General features: G+C 56.7%; 1 protein-coding gene across 3 annotated transcripts; it reads left to right on the forward strand.

Annotated features, from left to right (window-relative positions):
* Positions 1 to 252: 252 nt before the first annotated feature.
* Positions 253 to 9,123, forward strand: COPZ2 (COPI coat complex subunit zeta 2). Of its 3 annotated transcripts, none has more exons than XM_058284067.1 (9): positions 253 to 389; positions 1,102 to 1,176; positions 2,743 to 2,824; positions 3,376 to 3,467; positions 3,935 to 3,990; positions 4,471 to 4,548; positions 6,340 to 6,391; positions 6,980 to 7,018; positions 7,601 to 9,123. In XM_058284067.1, exons 1-9 carry the CDS (start codon positions 279 to 281, stop codon positions 7,652 to 7,654), a joined length of 639 nt encoding a protein of 212 aa, XP_058140050.1. In that variant the 5' UTR covers positions 253 to 278; the 3' UTR covers positions 7,655 to 9,123. The 3 variants fall into 3 exon arrangements, with proteins under 3 accessions (XP_058140050.1, XP_058140051.1, XP_058140052.1); XM_058284068.2 differs by having other exon boundaries at positions 8,784 to 8,979; XM_058284069.2 differs by lacking the exon at positions 6,980 to 7,018 and having other exon boundaries at positions 8,784 to 8,979.
* Positions 9,124 to 13,326: the final 4,203 nt, after the last annotated feature.

Below are 13,326 nucleotides of genomic sequence, written 5' to 3' on the forward strand. Positions count from 1 at the left end.
GAGCCCAGGAGGAGAGAGGGAAATGGGAAGTAGGGGAAGGAGAGCCAGAATGTAGGGCGCAGGGAGGAGAGCGCGGGAAGGGAGAGTAGGGAGAGCCAGAAGAAGGTAAGGGCCATGGGGGAAAGGAAAGACAAGGGCAGGAGAGGGCGCAGGCCTGCGGCGGCCGGGAAAGAGCAGGCGGTGGCCTCCGGGGGCGGCCCCGCGGCCAGGGTCCGGCGGGCGGGCGCGGAGGCGGGGCGGCGGGCGGGCGGCGCTGTCTCTGCGAGGCGGCGAGCGCGATGCAACGGCCCGAGGCCTGGCCACGTCCGCACCCGGGGGAGGGGGCCGCGGCGGCCCAGACCGGGGGCTCGGCGCCGCCCGCCCGAGCCGCGGAGCCCCCGGGGCTGCAGGTACGGAACGGGTGGGCGCCCCGGGCACCCGGGCGGCGGGAGCCGGGCGCAGGGAGGAGAGAGTGCAGCCACCTCACAACTCGCGCGCCCCGGGGCAGGGAACTTTGTGCCACTGCTGACCAGCCCCGGAAGGGGGCCTGGGCCTAGTGCGGGGGAGAAGTGTCCTCTGGGTGCGGGCTCGCGATGGGGCCTGTCCTGAGTCCAAGCCCGGCTGGAGTTCTGGATCAACGTGGGGCAGCGATGGGAGGGATGCCCTGGGAAAGGATAAGAAGTGGCGTGTCCGCCCCAGGCTCCTGTTGGCCCTGAGCTGACAGGTTTGTGCTTCTGGAGCCCACCCAGGCCAGAGGGGGGTCCAGCCTCGGTCCAGGGTCAGCTGGAAGGAGGAAGCTCGATGCCACTGACCCCCCCGGCTCAGGTTCTGTGATACACTCGACTTGGCTCTGGAGCAGTCAGTGCATGACAGAACTTGGGCTCGGGTGGATCTTCAGCACCCAACAGGCCAGTGCCCACCCGGGGCCTGAAGTGGAACACCTGCCAGAAGTGCAGTGGGCACCAGAGCTGGCACATGTTGGGGTTGGGCCCAGACCCTCTGTGGACCTTTGGGGTTGGGGTCTCGAACCTGAGGACGTACCCCTGGCGTCAGCAGACCCCATAGGCCCACCTTGAGAGCTGTTGCTTCAGGGGTCAACAGAACTTTCCTCTCTCTTGTCAGTTGCAGGAACCTTCTCTCTACACCATCAAGGCTATTTTCATCCTGGACAATGATGGGCGCAGACTGCTGGCCAAGGTAACCCCCTACCCTAGCCCACACAGAAGGATCTGGAAGACACAGCACTGCAGTGCCAGGAACAGAGATCCCTACCCAGCTGACTGTCCTATCCCAGGAGAGACTCCACTGGTGACCTCTGTCATTTGGATCCCTCCAGAGGACCTTCTGTCCATCCTCCTACCTTGTCAGGCTGCTGGCCCCTTACTGGGAGGGAGGGTCTCCTCTGGTTCTGCTCATGTACCCTGAAATGTCTTTCCGTCCTCCTTTCCACTGGCTGCTGGGCCCTGGGCACGGGAAGGGACTTCCTAAGGGTCTGGGAGTTTTGGGCCTGGGACCCGGGAGTCCTGGCCCCCAAACTTTAAATGAGCAACCTCCACTTTTCTTCTATAGCTTGGTAGACACATTTGTGGGAGTCTACAAATTTGGAGCCAGACAGGATTTTAAAGACCATATAATCCAATGCTGTAATTTTACAGGTGAAGAAAATGAGGTCTAGAGAAATGTGCCTGAGGCTGCAATCTGTGGTATCAGGAGATTCGAATTCCAGTTTTTTACTTAAATGTCAGGGTGATTTTTACTCCACCCCCATTCCACTATCTCATAACCATGCTAGTGAACATGGCCTGGGTAAACCAAATGAGGATAATCTAAAAATAAATTGCCACAGATGAGACAATTAACTATAGCAGGGCTAGAGTATCTAAACTAGCTATGAAACGTGCTATAGATTTCTGTTGTTGTTGTTTGGAGCTGGAATTTTGTCTTCTGAATTCAGATGAGCCTCTTCCCTGCTGCAGTGGCCAGTAGGGAGAAGGCCAATTTGCCTGCAGATCAAGTACTAAGTGGCAAGGTCCGCATCCAGAGAAGTGAGAGCCGACCACACTTTGCCTCCGTGTGGGCAGTGGATCAGCAATTTCAAAGTCTCCAGGGCCTTGTCCCAGCAGGACCCATCCATGTCACAGAGGGAAAAACAGAGTCAGAGAGGCTCACTAACCCCAAATGGGAAAACATTTATTTGGCTATACGGTGTGTGCCAGGAATTTTTCCCTAGCTATTTAATCTTCACCATAGCCCTTTCTGGAATCAGACTGTCCTTGGTGTTGAATCTCAGCTCTGCCCCTTGCAGGCCATGAGGGAATTTGGGAGAAGAAGCTACCAGGCTTTGCATCCCAGTTCCCCCATCTAAACAATGGGGGCAATAAGCGTCTGTAACAGGTAGCTGTGGCGATGATTCTCATTGCTGTAAGGAAGGACTCCTAGCTCTACCAACTTTCCTGGAGGCTTCACTGTAGAAACAGTGGCTTAGTGACGGCCCTCGTCCTTAACCCACTGCATGTCTGCTGAGTGCAACCAGGAGGGGACTCCAAAAGCAGGCCTCAAGACTTCTCTCCTCTTCATGACCTTCTTTACTTAGAATTTGTGCTTATGGGGAAATAGTAAGCAGGCAGGCCGGAATCAGTAAAGAGAAGATGGGGCACCATGGCAGGGTCCCTCTTGGCCAGCACCCCCATACCCTGCCACCCAGCCTGGGGGAAGCCAGGCCCCTTGGAACAGCTATCACCCTTTTCTTTCTCTGTCTCATAGTATTACGATGACACATTCCCCTCCATGAAGGAGCAGATGGTCTTTGAGAAAAACGTCTTCAACAAGACCAGCCGGACTGACAGTAAGTGTCCTCGTCTTTCTCCTCCAGAACTCTCAGGTGCACACCGTCATCTTCTCCATCTGGACACATCTGTCCCCGTTGGCCTTGCACATTCCCAGCCCATTCCCTTGTCTTCAGAGGCTCTGTCTCCTTTCCTACCCAGCTGTTCTCTATTCCCTTCCTCCAGGGAACCTTCCCTCCCCACCATTCCTCCCTCCTCCCCAGTTTACCTAGACTTTCTCCCAGCCAAAGAGGCCAAGGTGTCACGGGTCCCCCTCCAGCCTGGACCTCACTCCAGGGCACTGTGCATTGTGGGGTTCGGGCTGGAGGTCCACCCTGACCTGGGTGTGTTGACTCCTCAAACTGAGGCTATCCCTAGAAATGGGGCTGAGGGTGGAGAGAAGGAAGGACAGAGGGAAGCCTCATGGTAAGTCCCTAGTGCAGGCCACTCCAAGGGTTCCTTGGAAAGGGAAGAAGGAAATAGAGGGAGAGGGGGAGAGCTGGAAAGGAGGAGGAGGGGCCAGCCTGGGGCCAGGCAGGGGTGGCCAGACTGAGAGCCCCTCCACTTCCAGGTGAGATTGCATTTTTCGGGGGCTTGACCATCATCTACAAAAGCAGCATTGACCTCTACCTGTACGTGGTGGGCTCAGCTCACGAGAACGAGGTGAATTCAGGAGGCCGGGGCAGCAGGAGGGTCTGTCTGTGGGAAAAGGCTTGGAGCCTGGGTTGGAGGCTGGGTCCTGGGGGCTCACCATTGGTACCCCTCCTCCCAGGTTCCTGGAGTGGGGGTGGGGGCATCCAGAATGGCTCTGTTTGGGACAGCCTGTATCCAAGATGCCCTTTAGGCTCCCTGGGAACCAGAAACCCGGTCTTCACTCCCTCTGCATGGAGCCATTGTTTCTTTCTTCAACCAACCAGAGAAGGAGACACTCTCGGTGTCCCTCAGTGGAACACTCCAGTGTATTCCAACCCCGCTGTGGGATGCTCCCACTAAGGCCAACCTGCAGTCACCTGCTGCGGCCCAGGCCTCTCTGCTCCGCTGCCTTCCCCGGCAGGCTCTGAGGTCTCCCTTTGGCCACCTCAACTTCACACTCTGTTTTCTTTCCCACCATTCCCATCCCCCACCCCCAGCTGATGCTCATGTCTGTTCTCACCTGCCTGTTTGAGTCTCTGAGCCACATGTTAAGGTGAGTGAGGGTCTCAGTCTTCCCAGGTCCCCTTTCCCCCAGGTTTGGAGACATCACAGAGGTAGGACTCTTCCTCCGTTCTTCTCCTGAAGGCCCTGCAAGCCTGGCACTGGAACCTGAGCATCCTCCTCCAAGGCCCCTGCCCTTTACATGCCTACCGTGGTGTCACCCAAGCACAGGCATGCAGACAGGATGGCCAGGGTGACTCTGGGTTCCAGAGTGGGAGTAGTGTCAGCGTCCAAAGTGTGAGGGGGGGGGCGATTGGGGGCTTCAGGAAAAAAACTTCTGCTCTGGACGTTGCACACCTCTGTCCTCACAGCCCTTTACACCCACCCTCCCCAGTCCTGGTTGGGAGGGGGGGGAGCAGAGGGGGAAGGGGAGGGAATGAGGTGTCTTTGGAGAGAAAAGGTTTGCCTTGCCTAGGCAGGGACCGGGTTCCTCCTGGCGGCGGGAGGCTCAGGAGCGTGTGTCTGCCTTCAGGAAGAACGTGGAGAAGCGCTGGTTGCTGGAGAACATGGATGGAGCCTTTTTGGTGCTGGACGAGATTGTGGATGGCGGGTGAGGAGGGGGTGCAGAAAAGGGCCACCCACAGCAAGAGGCTGCCTTTGAGGGTCATCCGCTCAAAATCATACCCCGCACACTGTGGCCTCCCTGGCCAATTCCTCCCTCCCTTCCCGCAGCATATGCCCAAGTATCCCATCCCCCGACCCCACCCATGGGAATGGAAGTTGATTTCAGTGTTAACCAAACAAAAAGGTAATCAAATGTTAAAAGATGGTGCACTGTTGACTAGCAGGCATTTTGGAAAATCCACTTTGATCTGCAGTGCCCAGGAGAAACAGGCAGCGTAGATGCTGGCCCCTCCCTGGAAGGAATGGACTGCAGACACCCCCGAGCTCCACCCTCCACTCTTAGAGGTCAACTCCAATCGTGGGCACCTTACCTACTCTTCCTGAACCTCACTCTCCCCATCTTTAAAATGGGGATGGTAAGGGAACTACCTCATGGAATTGTGGAGATTAAATGAGGTGATGCATGAGAAGCTCCTAATTCTCCTTCAGTAAACAGCACTCCTATACCATGCAATTATCTTATTAGAAGCTGGGAGCCCTTTTGAGAAGGCTTAGCTAAGGGATTTCCATGGGGTGCAATAGTCAGGGAGAAAAAGAAGTTCTGGCTCTAGAGTAAAGGATAATAGAAGCTTCTCGAGCACCTTTAAGAACATCCATGCGCCTCTATAATTACACACGCTTTATAGATGAGGAAAGAGGCTGAGAGCCAAGTGACTTCCTCAAGGGCACACAGCTGGGGGGCGGCAAGGTTGCAGAGATGGTGCCCTTTCCCACACTGCACCACGCTGCAGGGGGCAGAGGGCGCTGCAGGTCGGGGGCTGCAGAATTCCTCTTCACTCTATGGCTCTTGACTGCCTGCCCCCACTACGTCTGGAGTTAATTCCTAGAACCTAAAAGTGAGTGGAAGAAGACCAGGTTTTGTGGAACCAGAAAGATACACAATTTGTGGGGCCTTCTTTAAGGGAAAAAAAAAAAAAAGCCCCACAAAATTATAAGTACCAAACAAGGTACAGGGCCTTGGAAGGGCCTGTGCAAGGAAGGATGGCTGAGTGTGAGCTCTGGAGAAGGCCCCCAAGGAGCTCAGTCTCCCGCCAAGGCCAGTTCAGGAAGCTCCAGCTGGGAAATGACGCCTGCCCTGGAGCCTTGGCGCGCCAGGCCTCTGGTGTTAGATTAAACATCCTCTCCTTTGGGAACCTGGGGTTGGGAGGGCCCAGCCCAGAGGGGGGTCCTGGACAAGGCTCACACTTCCCCTGGACTGATACCAAAGAAAAACGCAGTCTCTGCCTTCAAGGAGCCTCATGGGGAAGACTCACATCCTGTCATCTCTCTCCAGGGGTTGTGAGAGACACAGGCCCCACCCCCAGGGAAGGCCCTCGCACCCTGCATGCCCACCCCAAGGCATCATAAAAGCATAAGAGAAGGCAGATTCTGACTTTGGGAATTCCTTTTTTTTTTTTGCATGCAGCGTCACACTGTGGTAGAAAATAATCGCAAAACAAGATAAGAATCCCAGGGGCCTCTCTCCCTTCAGCATATCTGAGTTTTGTTTTGTTTTGTTTTGTTTTAAAATAGGGAATCCATCCTTAGACCAGGAGGTGAAGTGAACTTTTAAGAGCTCTGAGTTTTGTGAGGCCCTGCTTTTGGTCAGCCCTGAAGGGACAGCAGGCCAGTCTAGAGTGATCAGCTGACCAAAAGCAGGATATTTTGAGGAGAGGGAAGAGGAGGCGGAGGGAAGAGTCACGTCATGGATTCTCCCTGTTTTTCTTCCATTTTGTAGTGTGATCCTGGAGAGCGACCCCCAGCAGGTGATCCAGAAAGTGAATTTTAGGGTAAGAGTCTTCCCGCCTCCCATTTGCCCCCATCTCTGCCAGACCAGGCACGCTGTCCTTTCTGTCTTCCCCGCCCCATCTGTCTGCCGTGGGACGGCCAGGGCCGGGACAGTGGGGGCCCCAGCTCCTCCGGCAGAAGCTGACCCCGGATTGGTGCACGTGCTGGGAGTGGCAGCTGGGGGGTCTGTTAATAAAAGAGATATTCCCATCCCCTGCCCCGTGGGATTACCAAGCACTGCACCCTCCTCCCGGGTGGAAGTACAGCCCGGGGAAATAAATCCTCACAGAGGTACCATCCAGCTGGCTGCCTGGGCCTGGAGGTTGGGGCTTGGGTGTGGCTAGAACTCTCCCTGCCTAGTTCAGCTTTTTCCTGTCTGGATGAAACCTTCTGTATTCCTTCTCACCCCCTCACCCTCTGTGCCTAGAACATGACAGCAGGACTTGCACTCACGGGTGATACAGGTGCAGGGCTGGCTCACCCCCAACCCCTGCACCACCCCATTCCCATTCCAAGCCCCTTTCCTTCACCCCTCTGACCCAGTACCCTGTTCTGGCTTCACTGCAGCCCCCCACTCTGCTTCCCCACAGGCAGATGACAGCGGTTTGACTGAACATAGCGTGGCCCAGGTAGGCCCCCTCTGTCTGCCTTGGCCAGCAACGGGCTAAAGGGACCAGGAGAGCAGGGCATTCTGGGGGGACCCGGGGAGGCCTCGAGGCTGAGAGTGCAAGGGGGACGGGGTGCGGCGGCGATAGGCAATCTATTGAAGACAGTCAGTGGAGGCCTCCAGAGTTTCCAAGGCGGTGAGGAGCTGGGTGGTCGTAGAGCGATGTGTTCCCAGCAGCCCACCTCATCTCCTTGCTTGATTTACTTGGACTGAACCTTGGGACAAGCTACCCCCTGGAGATGGCTGGGAGCTCGGTCCCCGATGCTTCCCCCCACCTGGAAAGGACTCCAAATGCGTTGGCCTTCTTAGCCATTTAGAATTAGAGACTCTTAAATCCATGTCAGATCTAATTGTCCCCACTCCCCGCTTTCCAACTTGGCCCTGAGTGTTCTGGCTGTGGAGAAGTCCATCCCCACCACGTCCTGTCTGGGGGTGCAGGTGTGGGGGGCGCTTCCCTGGCTCTGTGGCTTGGCCAGTTTTCCAGCTGCGCAACCTTCCTGCTTGTCCGGTAGACAGTCTTGACCTCCGTTCTGTCCACCCGCAGGTCCTTCTGCCCAGACTAATCCTGCTTTTATGGAGCTTCCTGCCTTGGCACTAACCACCTCCCACCGCGGTGGCCCTGGCCGAGGATGGGCCTGCGCTCCTATCACTGTCCTCGGTGCTCACCCGGACTCTCCCTCCTCCTGGTGCTCCATGACTCACCCTACCTGATGGGATGAAGGCAGCCATGTGGCAATTTTCTGGGTGGGAAGAGGATAGGAGTCAATGAATAGAGCAGATAAGAACATAGGTTCTGGTGTAAGTCACTCCAGGACACGCATTCCAATTTAGCACCTTTTAGCTGGGTGACCAGGGACAAGTTACTCAACCTCTCTGGACCTCACAGAACAACAGGACCCTCCTTTAAAGTTATTATGAGAATTAGATGAACTAATGCAGAGAAAGCACTTAGCACAGCTCCTCACAAGTAATACATGCTCAATAAATGTTAGCCAGGACTATTTTTCCAAAGGGATAGAATTCTTGTGTAAAAAACAAGGAAGCTGCAGATAGCAAAAGGGAAAGAAATGTGATGGCAGCCAGAAGCGGGGGAAATCCAGAGCCATGCAATCCTGAAGCGCAGAGGGAGCTTGTCTGAGTGAAAGGAGCATACGGTGTGGGATGGGCCCTAAAGGAGGAGCTGGGGCTTGAGGGCCAGAGGACGGCCTGGGGGATGTGTGTGCACACACCTGGGGTCCATGCTGTGCTGGCAGTGTGTGTGCACAGCGTATGGCTTTGTGGTTTGTGTAACCTCCAGGCTGTGACTCCTGGGCAGGGGGTGAGTAAGCCCATGCGTCTATGTGCAGGTGTTCCGGGTAGGGTCTGGCCAGCCACCCGTGGCCCTCTGTGCCACATCAGCAGCTGGTTGGGGTGGAGTGCTGAGGTATCTGGGCTCGGGAAGTCCCTGGCCTGGGCCCAGGCTCTGCCTGGACATGGCACTGTGGGCAGGAGCTTGCAAGGCATGGTGCGGGGGAGACGGGAGCTACTGCCACCCCTGCGCGCTGCAGATGTGAGAACCTCCCCACCTAAGCCAGGCAGACGGGCTGCTGCCACCTAGTGACCGGGGCCTGCAGGGGTGCTTCGGGAAGGTGGGCTGTAGACCTCCCCCTCACTGCAGGCTTCCAGGAGAAAGGTGCGCTGGTTGTTCCCCTCCATTATTTTCCTCAACCTTTTCCCAACCCCCCCAGGTTCTTCACTCTGCCAAGGAACAAATTAAATGGTCGTTACTGAAATGAAGTCTGTGGATTCCAGGTTCCCTCCCCCAGATCATTTCCCCAAGCCTGGAAAAAGCCCAAAGACCGCAGGGGACAGGAAGACCTCCCTGTCTCCCCAGTCCCTTCCCAGAGCCGACTCCTGAGGTCTCCGGACAGGGACTCTGAGATGCAGAGGTGGCCCCAGCACTGAGTCATTCCTTCTCACTGCCCTTGGCTGGCCCATTGGGTCATGGGAAATCAGCTGAGCTGCCTGAAGTCAGACCTTAGGCATCCCAGGCCCCAGAACCCCAATAAAACCTGCTTTTGTCTCCTCTTTTGGCCTGGAGTGTATGTGTGTCCCAAATGCAGAGCTCCGTACATTTTCTTGGCTCATCTTCAGGGATGCCTAGGACCCGGGTGCATTCCTGTGGTAGTGAGATTGGGGTGCGGGTGGGGCGCCGGTCTAGGCAAAGGGGACCATTTAAGTAGCGTGGAGGTGCACCAGGATACCACGTGGCCCCTGTGTGTGATGCTGTGACCCAGTGCAGCAGGGACGATGAGAGGAATGGTGCACACTTCCAGGAAAGAAAGAAGAGAGAAGGGTGGAATCCCTATTTTGTGCGTGCAGTACACTCATGTTGACCCTGCTGGGGATTCCTTGAGTCACTTTTTCCATTCCCACCCTCCTGAAAGGAAGGGAGTAAGGCTTCCTCCTTCCTCTGGACAAACTGAGGAACAGCGTGACTGCTTTTCTTGGCATGCCTGGAATCGCGGGATTCCTACCCTGGGCACCGAGTCCTGCGAGCTCGCCGTGGCTCGGGCCGGATGCCGAGGGCGGGGACGCATCCGCCAGCTCCTACCTTGCCTGTGTCCAGTGCACCCAGGACGCTCCAGAAAGTGTGAAGGATTGCCTGTCGCGAGGGAGAGGGGGGCGGAAGAGGATCTTGGGGCAAAAAGAGAAGGATGGAGATGTATAGCATTTCTAGGGGCGCGCCTCCTCTTCTCTCTTCCCCGTCCCAGAACGTCCTGTTTCTCCCTTTCTCTGAGGCTTATACTTCCTGCGTCCATGGAACCAACCACGTCCGGGTGTCTCCGTTTCTATCCCGGGACGGCTGGTTACCGTTGATCCCGCGCTGTCTGCAGTCCCTTGTACACGCCCCGGCCCCGCCCGGCCCCGCCTCATAGGGCGTGAGCGCCGCGGGGAGACCCGCCCCCGGAAAGCATCCGTGATCCTGTAGCGCCACCTGGAGGGAAAGACGAGAAACGCGCCCCCTCCGGATCCGGCTCCCGTAACTCCACCTCCGGGCGGGACTGACCACTGCTCCCCGGGTTTCTAGCTGGTCTTCTACTGGGGCGACAGGGCGTTGCCCTAGCAACCAGTCCGCGTGACCCGACCAGCGTCTGTGCACGAATTTCCGCCAGCACTTGCAGAAATACAGCTGCGGAGCCCCGAACTCTCCAAGGATTGGATATTTGTAATGAACTTAATACCTTCTGCAATTAGAGAAAATGGTAAAGATATAGTTATATAAACACATACATTGTCATCGCTGTTTGCACAGCGCATTCCAGTAAACTGTGCAAAAAGTTCTTAAGAGGGATAAAGGTATGCAATTAAATGCCACAGAAGTTCAGGGGCCAGTGTGGCTACAGGAAATGAAAACTCCAGAAATACTTTAGCAAATATGCGGCCGCACCCAGTGCCGGGCTCCATCCACCGTCCCCAACCGACCGCCAGGGCGGGAGGGGCAAATCCGCTTCCTAGCAACCGCGTGGCGCCCGCTGGCGCTACGATCAATTGTGCAGGGACCCGAAGGGGGAGGGACGGCAGGAGCCCGGCGCTTCACACTGGCTCTCTGACTTCTGTGAGCTACGCGATGCTATCCCCATTTCACGGAGGGGAACACCAAGGCTCTGAAAGAGTCAAGTGTTTGCAGCAGTTTTCGCAGAGCCCCGGCGCGGCAGAGGGAGGTGCTGAGGGAGGGGTGGCTTTCCCGCGTCCCCTGCCCGACGGCCGTCCGAAGTCCTCTCCCACCCGGGTCTGGACTGGGGTAAGAGGACACGGCAGTGCAGAAAAGCGAGCAGAAACTTTTCTCCGTCCGCTGTGGCTGAAGGACTATTGCGGTGCGGGGGCGGGCAAGCCCAGATAGGGCAGCGCAGACCCGCCAGAGGACCCCGGGAGCGCTGGCGAGCAGGGGCGCTGGTCCTTCCCGAGGATCCCGGGTTTGCAGCCCGGGCCTCCTGGGAGCTGATATGGGGACCCCGCTGGGGCTGGAGGACTCCCGCGGCCGCGGCCTCCCCTGCCCCCTGTCGGCGCCCGCAGCCCGGCGGAGCCTGCAGGACCGCGGCCTGGAGGTCAGCTCGGAGCCCCACCCGCTGCACCGGCGCCTCCCCAGGCGGCCACGCTGGCAGCCGCCGGCGGCCGGAGCCGGCGAGCGGGAGGGGAGCCCGAGGCCCGGGGCGGGGGCGCCGCTGCGGGAGCCCGGACTTGGGGAAGGGCGCTCTGCGGTTCCGGCGGGGAGCCGCCGTCGGGACGTGCCTTCCCGTCTCCTTCCCCTCGTGGGCGACCCAAAGGGTCCCGAGTGTGTGGGGAAAAGGGATCCAGGGCGCCCCCTGCCTCCTGCTGAATCGGCGCACGTCAGACACCGAAATCCCAGGAGCCGGCGCCGGGCCGAGGGCGTGCGCGGAAACCCGCGGCTCTGGCGCGGGAGGGGCCCTGGCTGGGGACGCGGGGGAGGGGTGACCCAGGCCTGGAACCCGGGTGCACCACTCGGAGCCAGGCGCTGCTTCCCCCGCCCCGCGCGCCGCCCGCTTTTCGGCCCGCGGCTCGCAGGGAGGAAGGGCACCTGGCGTGGGCAAGCGTCCGGCCGCGACCCGCGCTCTCCGCGCGGGGGGCTGCGGCGGGGCGGGGGTCGCCGCCCCACGCAGACTGGCGGAAGCGGGCCCAGCCAGCCCAAGGGTGGGCAGTGGGGGGTGAGCCGAGGCCTGCCTGGGGCTCAGACTTTCTGGGCCCTCAACCCCTCTTTGAAACTCTACTATATATAGAAGAAAAAAAAAAATCTTACCTCTGGGTTCCCAGTAAACTCCAGAATCCGACATACGCAAGATTGAATAATTTACCCAAAGCAGGTAATAAGCCTCCTTTTCTCTCCAACTCGGATCTCACATGCAAAAATATTCATTCACTCACTCGAATATCTTGGTACGGTGGTGACCCGGGATTGACCCAGTGTGTGGGAAGCCGGCGCCAGACCACTGAGCCCCATTGGCTTCCCCAAGTTGGTTTTTCCGTTTGCTTGTTGTTTGTGTTTTTAGGAGGCACCGGGAACCGAACCCAGGACCTCCCACGTGGGAAGTAGGCGCTCAATAGCTTGAGCCACATCTGCTCCCCTATTTCAGTATTTGCCATAAGCCAGACAATGGGGAAAGAAAGGGAGGGAGACTGCTTAGAAGCGATTTGGGCAGACAGGGCTGTGGGGTGGTAACTGGGGTGCTGAAAGAAGGGAAGGGATTTGAGAGATATTTCAAGGTGGTAATACCTGTAAAAATCAAATAGGGGAACAGCAGGTGTAGCTCAGTGGTTGAGTCCCTGCTTCCAATGTACGAGGTCCTGGGTACAATCCTCAGCACCTAAAAAAATAAAAATTTTAAAAATCACATGGTGTTCTATATCTTGATCTGAATAGTGGCAACAATTCACATTGTTTACACTTAAGATTTGTGCTCTTCGCTGTAAGTTGGTATACTTTGATTAAAAAAATGAAATTAATTACATTCTCTCATCAACATTTGTATGATCATCTGTTTCCTAATCCTCATCTCTACTAACTGAAAATGGAATAGCTCAGGTGAGGATCCAAAGAGATGAGAGTGAGTGTGAAACAAACGTGGAATTTTTACTGTACACATCCAGGAGTGCCATCTCTCAAAAGGGTCTCTTTGGAAAGAAAAGAAGTATTGATGGAAAACCAAAAAAAAAAAAACGTAAAATAAATTCCTTTTTTGAAATGCATTTTTTTCAACAGACATTTACTGAGTGGTTGCTCCGAGCCAAGCACCTTGCTCAGGGTTGGTGGGAACTTCTAAAATGAATTGGGGGAAGCGGACTTGGCCCAGTGGTTAGGGCGTCCGTCTACCACATGGGAGGTCTGTGGTACAAACCCTGGGCCTCCTGACCGGTGTGGAGCTGGCCCACGTGCAGTGCTGATGCGCGCAAGGAGTGCTGTGCCACGCAGGGGTGTCCCCCACGTAGGGGAGCCCCACGCGCAAGGAGTGCGCCCGTGAGGAAAGCCGCCCAGCGCGAAAGAAAGTGCAGCTTGCCCAGGAATGGCGCTGCACACATGGAGAGCTGACAGAACAGGATGATGCAACAAAAAGAAACACAGATCCCCATGCTGCTGACAACAACAGAAGCGGACAAAGAAGAACACGCAGCAAATGGACACAGTGAACAGACAACTGGGGCGGGGCGGGGGGGATAAATAAATAAATAAATCTTTAAAAAATAAAAATAAAAGGAATTGGAAGTCACAGTTCC

Source organism: Dasypus novemcinctus, chromosome 21 (genome assembly GCF_030445035.2).
Source record: "Dasypus novemcinctus isolate mDasNov1 chromosome 21, mDasNov1.1.hap2, whole genome shotgun sequence".
Classification (NCBI taxonomy): Eukaryota; Metazoa; Chordata; class Mammalia; order Cingulata; family Dasypodidae; genus Dasypus; species Dasypus novemcinctus.